General features: G+C 42.0%; 2 protein-coding genes, 1 long non-coding RNA gene and 1 other non-coding gene across 4 annotated transcripts; all 4 read right to left on the bottom strand.

Moving 5' to 3' along the window:
- Window positions 1–2,964: 2,964 nt before the first annotated feature.
- Window positions 2,965–3,936, bottom strand: LOC4342968 (BTB/POZ and MATH domain-containing protein 4). Its single transcript, XM_015790912.2, has one exon. The coding sequence runs from the start codon at window positions 3,838–3,840 to the stop codon at window positions 3,172–3,174; it is 669 nt and encodes a 222-aa protein (XP_015646398.1). The 5' UTR covers window positions 3,841–3,936; the 3' UTR covers window positions 2,965–3,171.
- Window positions 3,937–10,440: 6,504 nt separating this feature from the next.
- On the bottom strand, window positions 10,441–12,373 carry LOC9272438 (uncharacterized). The gene is made up of 5 exons (XM_015790291.3): window positions 12,214–12,373; window positions 11,831–12,079; window positions 11,460–11,490; window positions 11,144–11,188; window positions 10,441–10,716 (listed from the first exon to the last, which is right to left on the bottom strand). The coding sequence occupies exons 1-5, from the start codon at window positions 12,280–12,282 to the stop codon at window positions 10,652–10,654; spliced, it is 459 nt and encodes a 152-aa protein (XP_015645777.1). The 5' UTR covers window positions 12,283–12,373; the 3' UTR covers window positions 10,441–10,651.
- A 2,695-nt stretch (window positions 12,374–15,068) lies between these two features.
- On the bottom strand, window positions 15,069–15,802 carry LOC4342967 (uncharacterized). The gene is made up of 2 exons (XR_010742639.1): window positions 15,594–15,802; window positions 15,069–15,510 (listed from the first exon to the last, which is right to left on the bottom strand). It is a non-coding gene; the product is annotated as an uncharacterized protein (transcript).
- A 2,271-nt stretch (window positions 15,803–18,073) lies between these two features.
- On the bottom strand, window positions 18,074–20,388 carry LOC136357481 (uncharacterized). Its single transcript, XR_010742787.1, has 3 exons — window positions 19,812–20,388; window positions 19,419–19,484; window positions 18,074–18,289 (listed from the first exon to the last, which is right to left on the bottom strand). It is a non-coding gene; the product is annotated as an uncharacterized lncRNA (long non-coding RNA).
- Between the last annotated feature and the right edge of the window lie 3,289 nt (window positions 20,389–23,677).

Here is a 23,677-nt window from a genome sequence, read left to right as displayed (position 1 = left end):
TTAGTCTACGTTTAATACTTCAAATGTGTATCCGTATACGTCAGAAAAATTTTGGCACACGAACTAAACACAGGCACACAGCCTAATTTTGATTAAATTTATAGAAAAATTTAGCAACATCTAAAATATTAAATTGGTTTCATTAAATTTAATATTAAATATATTTTAATAATATGTTTGTTTTATGTTAAAAAATACTACTATACTTTTTTCTACAAACTTAGTCAAAATTAAAGAAGTTTGATTAGAAAAAAAATCACACGACTTATAATATGAAACGAAAGGATTATTTCAAAAGAAAACTTTATTATTATTACTTTTAACCATGCAATGGAGGCATCTGATGACACTGATAATTAAGCGGAGCCCACTAGTCAGCAAAACCCAAGCCAGATTTTTCCTCCGGTTCTTTCCTTCCGTCCTGGGCGTTCCGTTTTCATCTTCAAAGGCAGACAGATACAACCGTCCATATCGACGCCTCGCCGCCGCCATTGCCTTCGCCGTTTTGCACAGCGAAGCATCACGCTCTCCTGTACTCTAGAACCACCTCACAGCACTACGCGAGCTCTCCTTCTCTTCCTCTCGTAGAGAAACGTAGATAAAAATGTAAATATTAGTGAGGAACCTAATATCAAATAAATAGAATGGAAGAGGCTTCGAACCCAAACTGAGCTAGCCCACCTCCTTTTGGAGCTAGCCGGGAGAATCCTAGACGTTTCTCAAGAAGCATAGATCCATCTGTAGTTCCACACCACTATTTGATTATCATGGTAAGTCTTCCCCTGTGCAATATTATCTTCTTCCAGTCCGGCCAAATCCCTCTGCGCTCGTCTCCTTTGTTTGATTAATTCACAGTACAGCTCAATGCTATATATCACTTCTAGTACTTACTACAGTAATCCATTATCCATTACCAGATTAATCTGAAATGGCTGCATCAACGCGCGCTGCTGTTTTGGGTAGCACGGAGACGTTCAGGTTCTGCATTGACAGGGGCGGCACATTCACCAACATCCACACCGAGCTGCCCGGAAGGAGGGAAGGCTACGAGAATGAAGCTTCTCTCCGTCGACCCGTCCAACTACGAGTCTACGACGACGCCCCCATCGAAGGGATCAGGAGGATCCTGGAGGAGTTCTCCGGCGAGAAGATTTGAATAGCCGTGTTTACGGTTACAAGAAAATCGATTGATGTGTTAGTCAATCTATGTTAGCATGGATATTATGGCTTTGTTTAGTCATGGATATTTGGTAAATATTTATATAGGCAATGATGGCCCATGGATGTTGTTTAGAACACTCGTGTTCATTTACATTTAAAATTCAGATTTATATGCTTACTGTCCTTAATTTCAGATTATAGTGTACGTTCTACAAATCCTTATGATTTAACTTACTATTTACTCAACAAAATTAACTTTATGCAAAACTGAACTACTTAGCTATTTTCATTGATATATGTAGAAATTTGCATTCTCCTATGTACAATCATATATTGTGTTAGTCTTGCGGAGTAACCTTTCGTACTCATATTGCTATTTTTAGGTGAGGACGATGGTGTTGATGATGTGCTCTACTACTATCCCACATGTCATACTTCTCCCTCAACCCAATCCCTCCTCAATTGCTCTCTCTCTCTCTCTCTCTCGGGCGGCTGGCTGTGCCGATGGAGGTGGACCGGGCGGCCGGCGATGGAGGTGGAGCTCGCCCGGGCGGCCGATGGCGGTAGTGGAGGCAGAGGCGGACCGGGCGGCCGGTGGCGGAGGAGGAGCTTGCCCGTGCAGTGGGCGAAAGAAGCGGAGCTCGCTTGGGCGGCCGGTGGCGGAGATGGAGTTGGACCGGCGACCGGCGGCGGAGATGGAGTTCGACCGGTGACTGGCGGCGGAGGCGGAGCTCACCCGGGCAGCAGGCGACTAAGGCGGAGGCGGACAGGGCAGCCGGTGACGGAGGCAGAGCTCGCCTGGGCGGCGGGCGTGTGAGGCGAAGCTCGCTCTGGTGGCCGGCGGCTGAGGCGGAGCTCGCCTGGCTGCCTCCCCGCCACGCCCCCGAGCCCCAGCAGCAGAGAGCTCGCCCTCGCGCGAATGTGGCGGCTACGGTGGCGGCCCTCCCCGCTGCTGCACTGCAGGAAAGGGGGAATCGACAAAGAAGGAGAGGGGAAAGGGGAGGAACGGCGGTGGTGGCCCTCCACGCTGCCATCCGCCTTCGGCGCAGCTCTATCTCTCCCGGCAACACCGCCGCAATGCCTTCCGGCCGCCGCCCGCCCTCCCCACCGCGCTCCTAGCGTTAGAGATTGGAGATATAATTGGAGTATATGACAATTGGGCCTATAGCTTTTTATTATTTTTTTCTAATTGAATTGCCATGTTGATGCCACGTGTATGTCACGTAGGTCCAAAACCGCTCCGGATTGAGCTAAGGGGGTAATTTGTCCGGTTTCAATAGTTTGAGGTGTCAAATGTCCGGTTCTGTGGTTCAGGGGGGTAATTCGTACCGTCGCTAATGTTTAGGGGTGTAATTCATACTTTTTCATATAAAATATGTATCTTGTTGTCCTTTTATCCAAATCTATTTTATCTTGTCATTGATTTTTAACGGCAGATGGTGGCCACGCATGCATGATTCATGGAGATCACTAACCGAGTTAAACAAGAACGAGGCGAAAGCTGAGTATACAATAGCATCGTGTGTGCGCTCAATTGATGTTCATTCATAGCAAAACTTAACGTGTGATAATATCTTGTTTCACCTAAATTTTGTAGGCTGTGGTCAAACATCCGTTCGTCGTCTGACCGGCCGCCTCGCTGTAAATACAAAGCGCCAGAGCGAGACTGCTTGCATGCACGTACGAGATGCCGAACAACTAATTAGCTGCGGCAGACGCGCTGGGCTAGATCGCCCCCCAACCGAATGGATCAGCTCGATTAGAAACAGTCTGTCCAAGAACATCTCCTTTCATTTAGTACTCTTTTCTTTCTGGAAACAAACATCTTTATTATTAATGAAAATAAATTACTAGCTAATACATATAATAATACCATTCCAGTGAATTTATAAAAGCCTAATAAATGAATTAACTGCTAAAAGAAATTGATTCGCCGAACATGGACACCATGCGTTATCAAGATGTACGTACGTACTAAGGCATGACTTGGAACAAATTAAACTGTGCTAATTAGGCTAGAAAGTATGAGAAAAGCCTTTTGAACCCCCCCTTGATACCGAGACATGGCTGAGACTCCATAGCTATATCAGACGCTGCCTGCAGCGACCTCTTGTGGAGGCGCTTGCAGGTGTCGTCATCGCAGGGGCAAAACACCCCTAGGTCGTTCAGGCCAATGCGATGGATGGCCGGTTTGTTCACCACCTTGATGTCGCAACAGAGGATGATGGAGTCGTCATCCTCCCCGACATACTTGTTCTGCAGCGTCTCCATCTCGTCCCTGCTGATGAACCAGTTGAACCCGCACTTGCTGTTGCGGCGCGCGCTCCCGAACGTGTGCATGATCTCCGGTTTGCTGTACGGGAGCGTACCGCTGTCCGCGCCATGCCGCGGCAGCAGGCTGAATTGGATCTCGGCATCCACGCCCTTGGACCTGTCGATGAGCTTGAGGTAGAAGGAGAAGGCGCCATGGTCCATGCTGTACTTGCCGTTGGGGTAGAAGACAATGCGCCAGGTGTGACCGGCCGCCTTGAACTTGGCCGACTCGACGCGTTCGCCATTATCGACCAGCCTTGTCTGCGAGTAGCCGCTGATCTTGAGAAGGTGGCACCCCACCGTCGCCGTCAGGACGATGGCCGACACGGTGGGTGCAGTCGCCGTAACACCTGCTTCGATCGACATGTTAATGATACAAATTGCAACTATATATCTAATATTTCGAGAGAGTGGTGGTAGAGGCCGATATCGATCGAGCGAGGACGCAAATGCTATAGCTCTAGTGAGTGAAAGCTTGGCAATATTTATAAGGGGCATTTGCAAATTTGCCACCGGTTTTTTTGAATATTGCAAGGATACCACTCGAATGACAGTTCTAGTGGCATTTTTGTAATTTTCTAGTGGCAGTTTTGTAATAACGATTCAAAGTAGTGGTAAATTTGCAATTGCCCCTATTTAGGGAATGAAAATGGTGACTTTCATAACTGCCATGCATGCATGGTAACCATATCTGATCCGCTCCTAATGCTCCACCGTACCATAATTCAGATATCTTCACACGCAGTTGTTAGCTGGATACTCATCTTTTCGCGCATGCAATCAGTTAAGACTTACTTGATCTCCGTGATCAGTATATGCTGCTTGACTTGTTGCCATGCGTACTTTGACGGCGAAATATTCAAAGCTTGCCCACGCTCACCGGCAGACAGATACTGATCACCGGCGCAATATTGAAAAATTTCGGTAGAATCAATTAAATATTTTATTGTCAAAACTCTTTAGGCATTACCAATGTTTAGTAATAAAACTAAATGTATCCATATGTTTATCAATTTTACTCAAAAATAGTATGGTTGAAAATGATATCAATCTAAATGGGCTCCTAATTTTTTTCATATATGGTTATACAGATATTCTGGTCATGAACCCGATCTTTATTAATTTGGTGTGTTTTTCTATTTTTCTTCTTAAGATAACTACCATATTTATCTATACGGTGCCATTGGACTACAGCACGGCGCAGGTTGATCAAAGTAGCATCTAGGTGGTGGGGCTAGGCTCGGCTGGATGGCCGTGAAGGAAGAGCGATTGAGCCATGTTGCGTGTTAACATGTGGGAGCGAACATGTGGGAGCGAGGACTATAGGGGTATGTGATGTTCAATGGCAGACCATACAGCTCTAGCCAAAGCCGTGCGCTGTGCCTACAAGTTAAAAATCATACCGATCTATTTTTGTTTCCGGTTCCTGATACATTGGTAGTAGAGTATAGTACTCCCTCTGTTTCACAATGTAAGTCATTCTAGCATTTCTCATATTCATACTGATGTTAATATGAATGTGGGAAATGCTAGAATGACTTACATTGTGAAACGGAGGAACTAGTATGCATTCGTAATAAGTATAATATTTTACTAAAAATTATGATATATAAAGTCATATATATTATAGATAGCAAAATCCATTATAGTTTGGATAAATATAAAATCCTAATTATTTTTAATTTAAAGTTTTTAAATTTTTAAATTTTCTTTTAAGAACCAAGGAGTATTTGTAGCACTTTAACAGGCCTAGCAGCACACCTCAGTGCTTAGTCCTACGCGAGAGAAGAGTAGGCGAGCTAGCAGCAACTTGACGCTATACAGCTCTCTCTCTATCCATCGATGAGTAATTGGGAACAAACAGACAACTATTGTTTTTTCTCATATATTCTTGATATGTGTATAAGAGCATAATGTTGAGAGCACATGTGGCCCGAGAAGTAGCGAGAACATTCGTTCTGCTTTAGAGCAGCTGATTTTTTTTTTGTTTTTTTTTCACCCGTAGTAAAATCCTACATTTATATTGAAGTTCTCCAATCAACTCACTGGCAAGCCGCCAGCTTGAGATTAAGTGATTTTCATGGAAAAATATTGAATATCGGTTCTGAACTAGCACTACTAGACATGCACATATAAGTATGTACTTTAGGTATCGGAACAGCTAAACGACACCTATAACGCTATTCCCACCCACTTGAGCGCCCGCGGGGATGGCGAAAGAAAAAACCGGCACCTTTCAATGCAAATAGGTGTTGGTTTTTAAATGGAATCGTCACCTATATTTCCTGCCAGACAAATGTGTCAGTTCCATATAAAATGCGACACCTTTTACATAGGTGACATCAGAGTTGCTGATCGTGGAGTCCAATTAAGAACCGGCTCCCACCCCGGCTACTAGCCGTTAGAGGGTCCAGTTAAAAACCGATACATATTTTTATTTTATCAGAGATAGGTGTCAGTCTTAGTATATAGCATTTCTCCCTCTTCTCGGGCTGATCGAGCAAAGATCAAGAGACATCGCTCTTGTTCTTGCTCGACCAGCTAGAGCAGAGAGGTTTTGCTCTAATTTTTTTGGTTCTGTTGTAGATTGAAGTGTACAAGATTAGCTTTCATTATTTCTCCCTTCGTTTCACCTTGGCTATTGAATTGAATCGTTTGCTATGTACACATGTAATTAATGCACAACTAAAACAAATTATTTGTATTTGTTTTGTAGGGGTAATATTTTTTATCTTTTTTGTGTTTATTTAATTAGATCATTCTCATATTACTACATGCTAATTTTGAAGTGAACTATTGACATGACAGTAGTGACTTTGCACGTATAATTTATTGGTAGGTGCTTCAAATAGTAATTACATTATGGAAGATCTATCAGTTATTTTATTCACACGAGTAAATTTACTTTGTATCATTGAGAGTAATTGACACTAAATAATATTAGTAGGTACCCATTGATTGTAATGGATCTACGATGGGTGTATGACGCGGATCATGACTATGCAATATATTAAGGGAGTAACGTCTCTCATTGCCATGGCGATGAACACAAACTCAGTTAATGCGTCACATTAATTATCTGTGGTGTCTATGTTTTGATTGCAAGAAAGACAGGCAATTTCCAGCGCAACGGGTTCATGCGCAGCGGGTTCATGCTTTGATGGTGGGGCTGAAATATAGTAAATATGTGGGAAATTCCCGGTTTGCAAACCAATTTGTGCCAGTTCATAATTTCATATGGGAAAATAATGCAGATTATTTGTGTCGACGTTTGATGTCGCGATTCCGGTATTTGTATAGTATGGGGATCGTTGGTACTAGGATATATGCGAGATTGTAGTAAAAGAGATAGGGACGAGGATTTTTATATAGATTCGGGCCCCTGAATTGTCAGGTAATAACCCTACTCCTGTTGGCCGAAGGCGGTCGTTGCTCTTTGGATACACCATCAACTTGATCAGCAGCTGCACAGATTGTAAACTCAAGAAAGCCATAACCCTAAAGTATCCGCTTTGTTTGTCCGAAGAAGCTGCAAATTAATGCAAAATGTTACAATGTGGTCATGCAGAAACACAAGCTTCGCATTATAGCTGTTGTCATTCATTCATTATCATCAGATTCAGAGCAACGGCATTATGTATATTGAGACAAAAACTGAGCTGCACAAATCGCATTGAGCAGCTATGTAACTATTACATGGTCTGCAAACTTAGCACCCATGTGGAAAAATAAATAAGTAGAGACAATCAAAAGAAACCTTCCATAGTCAATACACAAAATAAAGTAACATGTTCATAATTTCATATTCCATGGGCACAGCTCTAGAAGAGCACTTCTGAAATCGGATTAAACAAATATCTGTTGCTGCTGCTAACAGGTACGGTCAACAACTATTTAGTCAAAAGCAAAAGGGTTGATATTCAGTTAAGTGGAACCTGTATCCCTCGCAAAAAAAAAAAAGTGGAACCTGTATCATAAAGAATCATTATTTTTTGCATGTGCATTACCCATATTTATTAAGTAAAATATAAAATGCAGCTATTGAATTGCAGTGCGATAAGATTTTGACGATAATGTATTGCTCCGATAGAAATGTATTTCCAATCAGAATTTCTCCTGTTGGAATTTAATTGAGATACATGCTTAAAAAGTTATATAGTCACATCCAAAGTTTAGTGATAACGATAATATAATCATGCGTTCAAACACTTTAGAAATCTCAAAACATAGATGATGTATATGCATAAATTGAGCTGTAAGAAGCATGGATGAACAGTGATCTATAAAGAAAATTTTGAAACTGGTTATATATGATACTTGTGAGATGCTTAGCAAATAATGCCTGCCAAGAAAAATATATCCTAAAAATGAGTAAATAAATGAACATAGCGAGACGAGAGGGACCATTTGACGTAAACATTTGGGGTTAAGCAAAGTCAAGGAACCTATGATGATTAAGCCAAAGTTGAAATGGTTAATGTAACAATCGAAGCATTGTATAGTAAGCAAGCCCTAAGCCCAAACCCTAGGTAAACAAATCGATTTTAGTGGCATTTGTAATAAGCCAAAGGGACTAGGTTACAAACCATCCTAGGAGACGACAAATCTGATAGCAATGACAGGATAGGACGAGTCGACATCCACATTCACGAACTCTTCTTCCTCCTCCTCCGCGGGCTTCCCCTGGGACGGGGAGGAGGCGACATGCTCCTCCTTGGGGATCGGCATGTCATCGTTGCGGTCGAACATGTGCACCATGGTCGTCTCCATGAAGCTGACACGATGGAAGAGCCTATGTGCGCGGTCGTCTCGTCCTCCGTCGACGTCCATGGAGGTGGAGCCTAGGGTTTTGCCGCCGATGTTTTCCTTGGGGAAAGGTGGATGGGGGAGTGGGGCGTGAGATGCGTTGGATGCTCCTTCCCGGCGTCACCTTAGCACGCCGGCGCTAGGGGAGGCGCAGGCTGGATGAAGGGCGGGCGCCGGCGGCGGGGATGTGCGGGCGGGGTGGAGGGCGAACACCGGCGATGTGGAGGCACGTGCGACGGTTTTAATTCATTTTCTGGATTCTACAACTTCAGATTCTCAGAATCAGGATGACAATCTGGACTGTTTGGGAAGCTGGAAATTCTGAGAGAAGCTGCAGCAGAAGTTCCCCCAAACAGGCCTTTTGTCGAAGAGAGGATTGGCGAGGAGCAAGGACGGGAAAGAGTTGTTAATCCGACTCCAATCTGAATCGTTAGATTATTGGGTTGATCTGACGGTAAGAAACTTCTGGTACACTTTTCTGGGTGGATGGATCTAGAAAAGAAACTAGTACTACAGATACAGATGACTTTTTTATTTGAGATAATGCATTCCCCAATAATAAGTATTATAATTACTAGAATCTATTACGGCAGTCAAAAATTATATATATATATATATATATATATATATATATATATATATATATATATATATATATATATATATATATATATATATATATATATATATATATATATATATATATATATATATTATTCATATAACTTTCGATGGAGTTGAGCTTCACATTAGAAGTTGTCACTACTAGAAAAACTATTTTCACAAAGGCTCCTCTTTATTGCACGAGTAATCCACCATAAGAAAATCTTCCTATGCAATACATAAGGGGACAGGGGCTTTTATCTTGGATCGCTATAGAAATATATTCTAGAGGCAGACATCTTAACTAGACAGCTTCTATAGATCGATTTATTTCTAGTTTCAATCGGCTTAAGCAACCACTTCACTTAAGCCTACCTCCTCTATAAATAGACTAGTTTTAGACTTCCTCTAGTAATCCATTATTACATGAGAAAATTCTTTGTATGTCCCTCAATATTGAGCTAACCTCTTATATGCCTATAAGTTTTGCCCAATCCCTACTCCTATGTTTTGATACTGATCCCTACATACCTATTCCGTTACTTTACCATTAATTTTTTTTTAATCAGGCATCCCTCGCCTCTAGGAGGCTGGATCCGGCCGTCTTCCTCCCCAGCAATATTTCCACCTCTGTTTGCTAGCTACACTACGGAGGAGTTTGGATAGAGGGTCGGATCTGAAGGGACACAAATTCCCTCTCTGAGCTATGGCACCACCTCCCTCTCCGAGCTGCGTCGCCATGCTACTTCCCCCACCTACACCGCCACCTAACTCCATGTGATGGCAATGGGCACTGTGATGGCAATGATGATGAGTTCTCCCTTCTTAATTTTTCTCTATATATATATTGTTCTCCTCATCTCCAACATTTCTTTGTTTTCTATATTTGGGAGCATCTGGAGTCAGGCACGACGAGGTCTAGGCAGCCGAGGACTTAAGGCTTTGAGATGGTGTTGGTGTTTAGCTCGATGGCGGCATCCATGAACCTTCAGAAGAAGACAGAGGATCCTTTCCGCATGGTGCTCCTTTGGCCGTAGCCGACAACTTGCATGTGTTGCAGTCGAGCCACCGATTGAACCTACCCCTAAGCGCACTAAGAAGCATGTCACAAGATCGCTCAACATCGCTCGAAAGAAGGAGGGAATTGATCGAGGGAATTGATCAACAAGTTCTAGATGATTATGGCAAGACATTTGCCTAATCGCTTTCTGCATCACAGATATGGATCTTAATGGCTCTCTTTGGTTAGATTCCCCTGCAGGAAACTGTGGTGGCCTAACTTTGTGTTCACCTTTAAATATTTCATTTCGGATGATAAAATGAGTCCATCTAAAATTCGTTCATGGAACATGCGAGTCCTCAGTTCTATGGAACACTGTGAACCTGACATATGGTTTTATTCCACTGTGTTTGATCTCTCTTTTATGTGGTCGGTTGGCCGTTGTGATGCAAATGTTGTATATTGCTAAGTTATGTACCCTTTGGCAAAAGTAGTTGCAAATGATGACTTCTTGCAAAAGTTGATTTGATAAATAAGCCTATGTGACCATAACAATAGAAGCTTAAAAGGAAATGCTAACATTTTCAATGCTATTGAATTAACACAAGTTGACAGATAGCACACCAATTCTTAAATGAGAAGCAAATTTTGAAACTTCAGCAAAGACACCAATTCTTAATAAAGAACATCCTCGAGCAACTATTGCGCAACATTCCAGAACTTCAGCAGAAACTCCAATTCTTAGGAAATCACATCCTCCAATAACAATTACACAAAACCATATGGAAGATTTCCTCTAGTTGGTCCCCTTCCCCTTGGGTACTGAGTAGGACCTGCATATTTTTAGTCCGACTTAAATAAAAGTACTACTATAGAAATATTTACATGCTACAAATATTTTCATAAACTTATTGATTATGTGCACTACAAATACATGCGACATATTATTTCCCAACTCTGCTCAAACATCTATAGTCAAAGAGAATGCATGAACAAGTTCAAGTCATAATTTTGAGCAGAATGTGTTTAGCGACATTGTAATCACTGCAGCAGTAGAATCCAAGTTAAATAACTCATGTCCATGGTTAATACATAGAATCTATTTAACCTATCTATGTTAATACCTCTCAGACATCCATGCATGCTCAAATATTTTACCATCATGGTCAGACAGAATATCAAACAGAAAACACTATGTGCAAGCATGTATGCACCAGTACATTATATATCACATAAAAACTGCCATTTTTCTTGAATTACCTGGAGTTGTCTCCATTGTCCTTCCTTTCACAGACCTATCCGTTCCTGTATATGTCAATAAACTTGTGTGTCAATAAGTTGAGTACCACTAAGTACTCTACTTATTTAACATTAAAGTTATTCTTTAAAGCTTTAGTTTAGTACACATTAGTGCAAATAGGTTTTTTTCTGTTGAGAAAATAGAGTTCTTTTTACCATGACAATTATGTTTCCCGAGAAGCAATATTTGAGTTAAATTTTAGCACATGACTTAAAAGCTTGGTAACAAAAATAAGATATGTACACATAAAAGAGAAAAGGTTGACTTCATACATACCTTGACCTTGCAGATTATGATCAGAGGATTTCTGCATATGGATACACATATAAATATGTCAATATGTTTTCCAAAAAATAAATCATATATACTCTCTATATGATACTATATATTGAATAAAATGTTCTAGTTGTATATAAGGTATGGTGTCACAAATGATGCATACGAAAAATAGGCATTAATTCAAAATCGTTCACCCTCTTGACCAATGTTATAATTTATCAGTTCTTAATTCTCTTACCATTTACTAAATTTCTATAGTAATGACCCTGGACTGAACCACAAGAAAGTAATATAAACTGAAATTATTCTATTTTGTCCCCAAACAAATTTAAACCATATACCTCTGATCTTATAAAATATACACCAACCTTTATTTTACTCCCACCGTTATCTTGTCGAGTTCTCTTCCCAACATTCTTGCTTGTATTCTTGACTGAATTCATGGATTTTGTTTCAATAGTTTCCAGTTCCTCGGGTACATCCTTGGTAGCCTTGGCTAGAATTTCCACTTTGTCAGGTTCATCTTGCTTTCCTAGATTAAGCATGCTTGATGATTCTAGCACAGAATGATCAACATGATCATTCTTTGTTGTCACCACAAAACTATCTTGTTTTCCCTAGGCAAACACAATTGAGGAATCAAATTTAAATTCATTGATCTGAGAATATTTTTGGATCTCCAAGTTAAACGCTCAATACCACTCACAGATACATATGGTGTAACTACCATTTCAACATGAGAGAGACTTACCTTCAAATGCTCCATTGATTCTTTTGTATCCTCCGATGAGTTGCTAGGGCCCATGGTATTTTTGCCCATAGCTTCCCTCTAGATCTGTTTTGTTAGAGTTGAGGAAGAAGAAATAAGAGATGAAGGAGAAAGTTGAGTTTTTTTTTCTTTCTTATACGATATATATGGACATATGCGGGGCAGGGGATGTATGTATAAAGGCGTGAGCATGTGTACTATCAAAACTATGGGCGACTCCTGGTTTACCTCAAAACAGTGTGCTAATTAAAACAAGCGATCTATGTCCGGTTTTGTGAGCCGACGGTAGAATTCTATCAGAAAATGGTCCGTCGTGGGCTTGGTAGTAATTGGGCCCAAATCTAACATACCTCTTGCTCCGTAGCCTTTGCTAGTATCCTTGTGAAAAACGAGGCATTTGTTGAAATGTATCATTTTCTAAATGAAGGTCCATTCTTGATTTCTACAAAAACAACTTCTGCAAATCATGATAACACCCTCCGTGTTATCCGTTGTTCTTGGTAGTGTTATAGATTAGATAATTAACGATAGCTTTGAGAATAACTGGGGTCACTTGTGTAAGCATCTATCGTTGATAAAAATCTTAACAATAAGAAACTTATATACCTAGGTCTTGTGTCCTGTTTGCATCTCATCTCTCCTAGGGATGCTAGTTAGACTCATGATAATTATCATACAGGTTCAGGCTCTCTTCGGAGTAATAACACTAACATCTTGTTGACTGGGTGGATGGTTTTTTATTGATATATATAGAGAATATTAATACAAATGGGGTATGTATGCATATCCTCTAATCTCATAAGGAACACAGATGAGATGGTTGGTAGATAACCGGATGGCTCTTGACAGAACTAAGGCTTGACCTCGGCAGGGCTCCATCGGGTCGTGGCTTTCCTCTCGTTGTTTGTTCCTCTATTGGCTTACCTGGCTCTCTAATGGAGTTGTATTTGTACTCCAGGTCCCCTTGTATCCTAGGAGGACTCAGAGGTATTTTTTGTGGCCTTTGGTCTAGTCCTAGCAGAGACCAACAAGGTTTCTAGCAGTCTTTCCAAAGTGTGTCTTGATTTTATTATGTGATCGAAATGTGATTCCTAATTAGGGGTAACCTTCTCGTAGATGAAATTCTATGTGATTATTTGGCATTTCCAATATTGACACAGGAGCCCAAAATATTGTCCAAACGAGTAGCAATTACATAGTTTCTGTCGATGTTTGATATCGCGATTACGGAATTTGCATAGTATGGAGATCATTGGTATCAGGGTATATGCGAAATTGAGGTAAAAGAGATGGATATAGGGATTTTTATACAGATTCAGACCCCTTATCTGACAGGTAATAGCCCTACTCCTGTTGGCCGAAGCCGGTGTTGCTCTTATTCATCATAATCACACCAGCACAATAATTGAGATAACTTATCTAGCTGTCATCGACTTGGTGGCATGGATAACCAACACATAGTCAATGACAGGGTAATCTTCTGTAACACCCTGAAAATTTCAGTCTTGAATTGCGAAATTAAAATTTCGTAATAATTAAAAATCTTTTCCAAAATCCATCATGCTGGCTTTTATTGGATTTTATCTTCCATTTTTCGGTTGCGCTTGGACCACGAGGATGGAAATCTAGGAACCAAATCTATTTTAGATTCAAATACTATTTGTTAAAAGAACCATGATTATGAAATATATTTTAATTAAGAAAATATTTGCAAATACCATTTATCTTTCGGAAAACCCTTTCCTATGAAATAGAACCTATTCGATGTATTTGTTTTATAAATAAAAACAAATACTAAATATTTAGAAAACATACTTTGAGAGATATTTCTCAGAGAAAACTATTTTTACAAATGAGGGCTAATATTAGTTAACCTCTGAAAACCCTATTTTGAAAGTATAAGTGTTTGGGAATTATTTTACAAATAAAGACTAGAAGGAATTTACTAGCAAAACTCTATTTACGAACTAAAATCTTAAAAGAGCATATTTCAAAAGAATTCATGAAAAAGTCTAGTTTTCCTCCGTGAAAGGCCTAGCCGACCTGCATAATGGGATTTGTGTTATTTGTGTGCATTTAATTGTTTATGCCAAAGATCTCGGTTAATTCATCCTTGTGAATCTCAATCCTTGTTGTAATTCCTCCAGGTTCGAATTCCGCAGTTCAATCCTCCCCCTAAGTTAAAACCCTCCCCGAGCAAATCATTCGGACAAATCGATCCACCTAAAGGATGCACTCCAATCGGCATCCTTCTTGGACCTCTCTTCTCTTCGTCTGATTCGTCAAGCATTTCGATGCGAAGCTAATCAAAGCCTGAAAACCTTTCCTTTGTCATAACATCGTTTCCTTCCTCGGACCAATTGAACTTTAGAGATGAACCTAAGCCCACTTCATCTTTTCAACTCGGTCTCCCTCGGGTTCCATTCTACCCTATTCCTTCAACTTAAAATCCCCGAGTTCGGCCATTCGCTTGAAACTCTAAAATCGCTCGATGGATTTAATTGTCGTGCGTCGACCCATATATTCTCGACTCTACTTCTACCTTTGAACCCCACCGCGACAAATGGATTTGTATGCCATACGCCGCACCTAAACCTATTGTCTATATCGCCCTACCTTTGGAACCCTACCGCGTCCGATGGATTTGTATGCCAAGCGTCGCTTCTAAAGCCCCTCGGCATTGTTGTCTTTCGTTCGCTCGAGCGATCGCAAAGAAATCCTAAGAAGTACGTGGACGACTGAGCGGCCAAACCGAATCCCATTCAAATACCCCAATTAAACAGTTCTTGTACAGTTCCAAACCCCAATTCCAGATTTCAATCCAGAGCCAAAGCAAATGTCCAATTATGCACTCCCATTACATATTTGTAGTCCATTTACAAGTGTCAGATACAATTTCCAATTACATCTGGAATCTACAAATTCCATTTACAGTTCTACAAAACATTGCTATTACAGTTGGGCCACCATCCTCTCTGCCAGCCCAAGTCTATTCTTCCTCCCCCGCAGGCCCATCCCTTCTGCAGCCTAAAAGTCTAATTCACTTCCTTTTGCCCAGCCGGCTGCACATGCACACCACCTGCTCGACAAAATGTCAAGCCAGGCTAGTGGCATGCCGAGCCAGGCAGGTTGATGCGCCGCCCCAACCTGTCCTGCAACGCAGGCACGCCGCGCACCGCGTCAACCTCGTCGCCACCCCATCCTCTCACCAAGCAGCAAGGTCGCTCGTTTCCCTCCTGCACCATGCTCCCAGTCCACCGGAGCCCTCCCCCATGAAAACTGGCGATAGTGAGAAGGGTTCACGCCAAAAGAAAGAGCTGAGTCCACACCGAACTGGAGAGGAAGTTTTCAGTGAGGCTTACCTTGCAAGCCTCCTTCTGTAGAGGATGTCGACATCCTGGCCCACCTCATCGCCGTCCATCCCATCCGCCGCCGACACGTGCTCGGGGGAAACCTTGTGACCGATGGTCACAACGCTGCCTCCCCAAACCATCGCCCGAGTGTGCGCCGCTACGCCCCATCCACACCGCTCGACCTCATCCTCCACTGCTCACAGTCTTGCGTCCACGCCGCCCGCGTGAGCCGTGTATACACCACCGATTTGACATCCCGGCCCACGACTTAATAGGATTAATAGAATATTATATCAACAAGTTACAACTTCTTTTCCGGAAACTGATCTCGAAAGAACTCTAAGGTTAAGCATGCTTGGCCTAGAGCAATTTAGCCCCCGACTTCAATGCAAATGAACTCGTGTTCTCGACCGAAGACCTTTGAAAAACTGTCGTCATGCTCACTTGACCGTTCTCAGTGAGATTAGAGATAGCGCTATATTCCCTTTATCGGCCTCCGCAGGCACTATATTGGGTTTGTCAAGGTTAATCTCCGATGTCGACCGAGAAGGTACGGAGCATGCGACTAAGTCTCCCGTCGCTATATTCCCTTTACCGGCCTCCGCAGGCACTATATTGGGTTTGTCTAGGTTAATCTCCGATGTCGACCGAGAAGGTACGGAGCATGCGACTAAGTCTCCCGTCTTGCTGTAATCAAGAATTTGGATTGAAGCCAAGAAATTCCATCTCGGCAGGTACACCATCGCTTCATTCCATATTCCTTGTCGAAATCCAACGACCGTTCTCGGGTAATCGAGAGGGTGTAGAGTTTGCGACAAAGCCTTCAACTGAAATAAACTCATGGTGTCATCTGCGACTTCTCTTGTCAACATTTGTCGTACTCGCTTAGTCGAATCCCGGTGTAAGACCGTAGAGACATGGAGTGTTCGACAGTGTTGAATGGAACTTTCCTAAAATCAATACTCAGAACAGAATATTAAATAGAAATAGCCCCCGAGCGAACGCTCAAAGGGTAACATGTTATAATATGTATGGAAAAATTGAAAATAAATTGAATCTGCGTGTGACAACAAAAGAGTACTCTCGCAAGAGTTGCCCTCAGCAAACGGAGTTTGGAACTCTTCCTAGCCCCCAGCTGTTTTTATTGAAAAGCCATTTTCCACAAAGGCAGCTTAAATCTTATAACAAACCATGCTGAAGCTGACAAATCCTAGCCCCCAGCCGTGAAGTTGGAAAAGTCAATTTCCGATTACATGGCTTGGTTAATACACGTCCATTGAGCACTCTTACATGACCAGATTTGACATGGTCGTTCGGCTCTTAGCATCCAACAAAGCCTTATCCGCTCTGGGCGTCCCCAGCCGAAATTCCCTTAGGTCTCTCGGAGGCTTGTCAGAACAGGGGATCAACGGATAAATATTGCACATATAAACACTTACAGGAATTGATGTAGATGATGAGATGACCACCACGCTGGGCAAAGACCAGGTGTATAGTTGTACTCAACAAATCGCAGAGGTAGTGGGAGAATCACTACAACGTTGGTCGAAGACTAGTCGTAGTCTTAACTCGACCATTGGAAGTCATGGTACGAGGATCGCTATGTTGCTGGTGAAAGACCAGTCATAGTCGTAACTCGACCATTGGAAGTCGTGGTACGAGAATCGCTACGTTGCTGGTGGATGACCAGTCGTAGTCGTAACTCGACCATTGGAAGTCATGGTACGAGGATCGCTACGTTGCTGACCAGTCGTAGTCGTACCTCGACCATTAAAAGTCGTGGTACGAGGATCGCTACGTTGCTGGTGGAAAACCAGTCGTAGTCGTACCTCTACCATTAGAAGTTGTGGTACGAGGATTGCTACGTTGCTGGTTGGAGACCAGTCATAGTCGTACCTCGGCCACCTGAACGGAATCCAGAGTAATAGATGGATGGCGTCCTCGCAACTTGCGAGAACTGCCTCCTGACCACGACGAAGATGATGAGGAATTATTGTAGTCGGAGGTTCAGCTCCTGGACCTACGGCCCCGTCCTCGGTCCCTCTAGAGGTCTGGGGATCTCAAGTTTCGTCATCACCGTGTGATGTCGTTAACCTTGTCCGTTGTCGCCCCGATCTAGTCAATCCTAGACGTTATCATCCTGGTGACAACAGCAATCTAGTCGGTCTTGGTTGTCGCTATCACAACATCACACGACGACGATAGAATTTGCATAGTATGGGGATCGTTGGTACCAAGGTACATGCGAGAATGAGGTAAAAGAGATGGAAACAAGTATGGATACGATCTGAATAGTCCTTATAGTTTCCATATAGAACTCTATTTGTCCTTCCTTATCCAGAACTCTTTCTATATATGAGGTATGATTTCGTATAAGACTTGGTATGTGGTGGGCCATTGTCACGCCCGGAATTTCTATCCAAAATTCCAAACGCTTACATGTGTGTTAAACCCTCGTCCAGGAATCAACCGAGGCACACAATGACAAATTAATAATAGAGTACAAATAAATAACTATTTAATATTCGCAAATAATAAAAGATTACAGAGGTAGATAGTTCCTCTCAAAGAATAACATTCTACGCAGCGGAAAAATAAAACGATAACAAACTACGGAACAGCTATGGCGACTCCACTCCACAGGTATCTTAACCAAGAACAAGCCTAATCCTCCAGATCATCACCTTCACTGAGATACTCCTCTTCTGATGAATGAATATTGCAAGAATGAGCATATGACATACTCAACAAGTCACACAGCAAATATGCAAGTGCACAGGATAACAAAGGATGGCATAATATAGCTCATTTGCAAAAATAGCATTTAATAAATATTTAAGAGAATAGTAAAACAGTTGAATAATTAATCAATATTAAATAACACCATACAACACACCCATGTTGCATAGGCCCAACCACATTTGAACAACCAACCCCAGTTGAACAAATTAAACCTCCAAACCAGGAATTATCCATTCCAAACCAGGAGTCAAATTAATTATCACATTATTAACATTGATGAGTAGTGTGAGACTAATCACGAAAAACATTGCTCAACTCACCCATAACCGCGGGTACGGCTATTCGAATAGTTTAAACTCTGATCAGAGGTGTACCACTGTACCCACAAGACACAACCCCACATCATGTCACCATGTGCCTCAATACCACCACGGTACCTCAGAAAGGAGTTGTGACAATACCCCTCGCACAACATAACCCATTACAGCGCACCTTTCCTGGATCATAATCACCCCCTTATAAACAAGGCATGGACTCCCCAGCGACCCCCGTGGACTTCTCGCCACTTCTCAGTCTGGCGCACTATAATGAATCACGTTATACAAAAGATAAAGCCGTTGCCCACGCTGGCTTGTGGCTGGCACGATAAATGTTTCACAACAGTAGCTCGCGAACCGGTCCTTAATTGTCATGAGCACAACCATCAAAACCATATGCTCACAACCCACCTTAACCAGGTTTTAATTATCAATTAATTAACATCACACGATTAACCATCGTGAGCTACCATTTAATAACCATAATTAATAATAATAATATAACATAGTTTATAATTAATCCCTTTAATTAGCTATGTTTCTAGGCATGGCTAAGCAAACTTACAAATAGCGTTTAGCTGAACCAATCCAATATATAAGGTTCATGCTAATCAAATTATAACCCATAGGAAAATAAAGTCATCTTCGGCCAATAATTAACTGGGAAAGGTTCACCACCCGATGACATTCGAAAACAATGCATAGTTGAAATAAAACATTAGCTTTAAATGGGTTCAACATGCTCAAAGGGTTGTTTGGGATCTGTGTGACTTGCCTTGGGCTTCCGCAAACGCTTCGGAACCTTCCTCAACGGAAACGCTCTCCTCCGGAACGTCGGAAACTAAAGCAATTAAACAAAAATCAACAAAACAGTACAAAAACAAGCATAAACAGTACATGTGAATATTTTTAACATGTAGATCTTGATTTTAGAAAAATTTAGCAACTTGAACCACCTGAAACGGATCTACGGTTATTTAGTTATGATTTTCCGAAGTTTTAATCTATTAGAAAATCGGGAAAAAGAAAAACCCTGATGACGTCAGCATGACGTCACCCCACGGCAGCCGGCTAGGGTTAGCAAGCTCGCCGGAGATAGGGACCTTGGCCGGGTGATTGGAGGACACCTACGCGTAGAGGACGACGAGGCGAACCCAACGGTACTCACCACAACGTCTACCGATGACCGACGACGACCGGCGACGAAGAGGACGGCGGCGGCGGTTCGGCTTGACGGCGACGGCGGAGCTCCGGTGGTCGGCGGCGAAGGGGGACGGGCGGCCGAGGTTCTCCTCACCACGGCGCACCTAACGGCGGCGGCGGCAAGCGGCGGCGACGGCACAAGCGGCGGCGCGGCGCGGCTGAAGACGGCCGGCGGCGGCGGCGGACTAAACGCGTGCGGCGGCGGCGCTACGGAGCATGGGAGAGGACAGGAGATGGGGCAAACGAAAGAGGACGACGAGGTGATCCTATTTATAGCATTGGATTGAAGAGATCGAACTCCTCCCGCAAGAAATCGATCCGAGAAAATCAAAACTCGGTTTCGGAGATAAACTCGAAAACGAGTTTGATTCGGACAAGATACTCAACGATTTGCTCCAAATCTTGGGGGAAAAGATAGAGGAGAACGAGAGGATCAAAACCCCTCAAAAACCCGGAGGAATCGGGGTCGGATTGGAGTGGATTTGAGAGGAGAAAGGAGGCGGCTCAGGCGGCAAACGGCGACCGGCCGGAGGTAGAAGACACCTCCGACATGTGGGCCCCACATGTCGGCGGCTGGAGGAGAAGGGGCGGCGGCTGAGCTGGGCCGGCTTGGGCCGCGCGGGAGAGAGAGAGTATTGGGCCGAATTCAGCCCAACGGCTTAGGGAGGGCTTTTTTGAACTTTTTTGAATAAAATAATTTGTGAAATGTTGTTTCAATTATTAAAAATACTTCCCTTGCTCAAATAATTCCCAGAAAAATCTAGAAAATAGAGGAACAAGCATAGTATTTAATAAAATTTTATCTAGCTTATTTTTATGTTGAAAATTTTCCTAGAAAATTAGGGTTTAGCTTGTAGGCTTTTAAAATAATTTCTAAAAATGATTTAAAATATGCATTTTTAATTTAGTCGATTTTTAGGGCGTGACAGCCATGCCGAGCTTAGTCAACTACTATTAGGTATGTGGTATCCATAACCCTGACAGTTTGTTAGATCACCTCTTTGGAGTAATGATAACCAGGGAGGGGTTAATGGTGGTCGACAAACTGTTGATGGTCGTTAGCGATCAGTTTCGACCGTCAATATTACCAAAATAGAGGAGAACTAGTTATGCTTGCAATACATATCCATGTTAGAATAATAATATTCCACTAGTGTTAATACACTAGTGGAATATTATTATTCTAACATTTATATGCATTGCAAGCATCACTAGTTCTCCTCTATTTTGGTAATATTGACGGTCGAAACTGATCGATAACGGCCGTCAACATGTATTTATTTAATCCCATGGGAAGATCATAATAGAGAGAACCTGGCCAATAATTTATATGTTACTTGTAATAATCATAGTCTAAGCAGGGGTTAAGATAAATCAAAAGGTAGTGTGACACACAAGCAGGAAACTACTCATTCTCATATGAAAAATATCGAGGCTAAGTGGAAAGAAAATAGAAAGAGAATCTATTCATATACTTCTAGTATACATACATCCTAGTTATCTGACATACTAGTTAATAACCTCTATCCGATGCCCTCCTGGTACTTCGAGAAGCCACCCCTGACTGTCGAGTTCCTTACGACAGCCCGTCATGACCATACAACCGGGGCTAAATACGGAGGGGTACCCTCCCTAGGAAATTAACTTAGGACTATATACACACGCGGAGGAATACCCGTACTGAGCTGTCACCATCAGCAGCCCACCTCTCATCCGTAGCATATAACCCCAAATAATGATATCACATAATCTAGACACCACGCCTAAACTACCACATACTACTCTAATATCATCGTCATGACATAGAGTAATTGCATAAGCAAACACTATACCCGTACCAAAGCATCTCCCAGATAAGCTAGCAGTATAATCAGTATAACATGAACATAATGTAAAGTTGGCATTCATATACTCGAAAAGTATTCCAATACCATAAATATATAAAGAAGAGTATTCTAATAATAGTACAAAGCTTACAAAAGAGAAGAGAAGAGCTACTAGAGCCATACCCGAACTCTTCCGAAGGCTTCCGGACTCCGATTTCTACTCTACTCCTATTCCACTAGCTTGAGAACACTAAAGCAACTTGAGAGAACTCTTGCTTGAGGTGTGTGAGTGAAGTGAGAATGGCAAGTCCTTTTATAGCCTCCCAATGACGGTTGTGACGGTTGGAATGGTCAGAAATACCCTCCAACCGTCATTAGGGGCTAATCCACACCGTCCAAGCGAAGCACTAGATCGGATGGCGCTGAGAAGGGTTCGGCCGAACCATGGGCTGGGTCGACCTGGCCCAAACTCGGTAGGTGGCCTCCTCTTCTGTTTCTCACTGCAGACTTGTGAATTTTGGCCCAATTCATCGTGTCAATTCTGAGTTCTTGGCCCATTCATACATAAGTCTAATTCTCGACATCGTCCGATTGATTTATCATCTGATTCGATGTCGACTCTCCTCCACTTTATGGTTATTCTCTACAAAAGGTTAGTGAACCAAATACTAGTGGAATATTATTATTCTAACATGGATATACATTGCAAGCATAACTAGTTCTTCTCTATTTTGGTAATATTGACGGTCGGAACTGATCGCTAACGACCGTCAACAGTCACCTAAAGTGACCATCATTGTGGTTTCGTGAGGGACTCACATCGCACAAGCAGAGAAGGTCACGTCCAACTCCCCTCATGGCAGGTCCCGCCTCTCCAAAACGTGTAGTGCTAATGGCGATTAGTGTTATACACTTTATTTTCTTGGAGAAAAAGAACTATATTCATCTATAACCGCAATTATAACTTTATAAGGATGTAAACAGAGCGGATAATTTCCGTCCGCTCCGGAGAAAAACGAGTACGGATACCTTTCGGAGCGGATAATTCTCGAATAGTTCGCATATGGATATGGTATCACGGTTTTTGACGGATACGAATATCCGATGAACAGTGCTATTCGGATATCCACTATGACCATGAGGCATACCCCATTTCTTTATAACTCTACAACCTTCAATATACCATTTTATATTTTAATAGTAGCCCATCTCTTAACACTAGTCCACACTATTAATATTCTTTGAACTTTTAAATATTTTTATAAATTATACTATATTTTATATAAAATTAGCTAATTATATATGATGATATTTGTTTCTATTAGAAGTTGAGGTGGCTTTCGTGCTCGGAGAAAAAATTGTTTCCGTATTCGTGTCCGATCATATGCGATCCTTATTTGTATTCGAGATAATTAGTATTTGTTTCCGTATCCGAGCTATTCATATTCGTTTCAGTATCTGGCAAAAAATATGAAAAAAACTATGGTATGAGCATTATTCGTCCGTATCCGCTCCGTTTTCATCCCTAATTATAAGTACTATGGCACATAGTATAAATCTAATTATTTAGAGTAGAAAAGTCTGAAGATAATCAGTTGTATATGAGAAATACTTCGTTTCCGATTCCGAAAAAAAAACCTGAATTCATTTCCGTTTCCTAGAAAGAAATTTCAAATTCGTTTCTGTTTCGGAAAGTTTCCGAAAAAATTCCAACGGGAACTTTTCGTTTCCGAACCATTTTCATCCATGTAACTCACGACTTTTAACTATATGTCACTTTTAAGATGTGGCATTTAATTATTTACCACTCATAGTCTATACCATGTGAACCCTCATGTATCTATGATATGTGGGTCCAGTGGCAAATCCTTAACTACCACATCGAATCGGGGGACATATCTTGTGAAAATGTACCAAACGTTGCAAACTTGGAAATACTAATCTCCACCGTTGCATCCAATCTGGACGTTCATGATAAGATCTCATCCACTCTCTCACCTGCTCC

Source organism: Oryza sativa, chromosome 7 (genome assembly GCF_034140825.1).
Source record: "Oryza sativa Japonica Group chromosome 7, ASM3414082v1".
Lineage (NCBI taxonomy): Eukaryota > Viridiplantae > Streptophyta > Magnoliopsida > Poales > Poaceae > Oryza > Oryza sativa.
The sequence above is the reverse complement of the archived record's forward strand: the minus strand, read 5'-3'. Positions and strand labels throughout refer to the sequence as shown.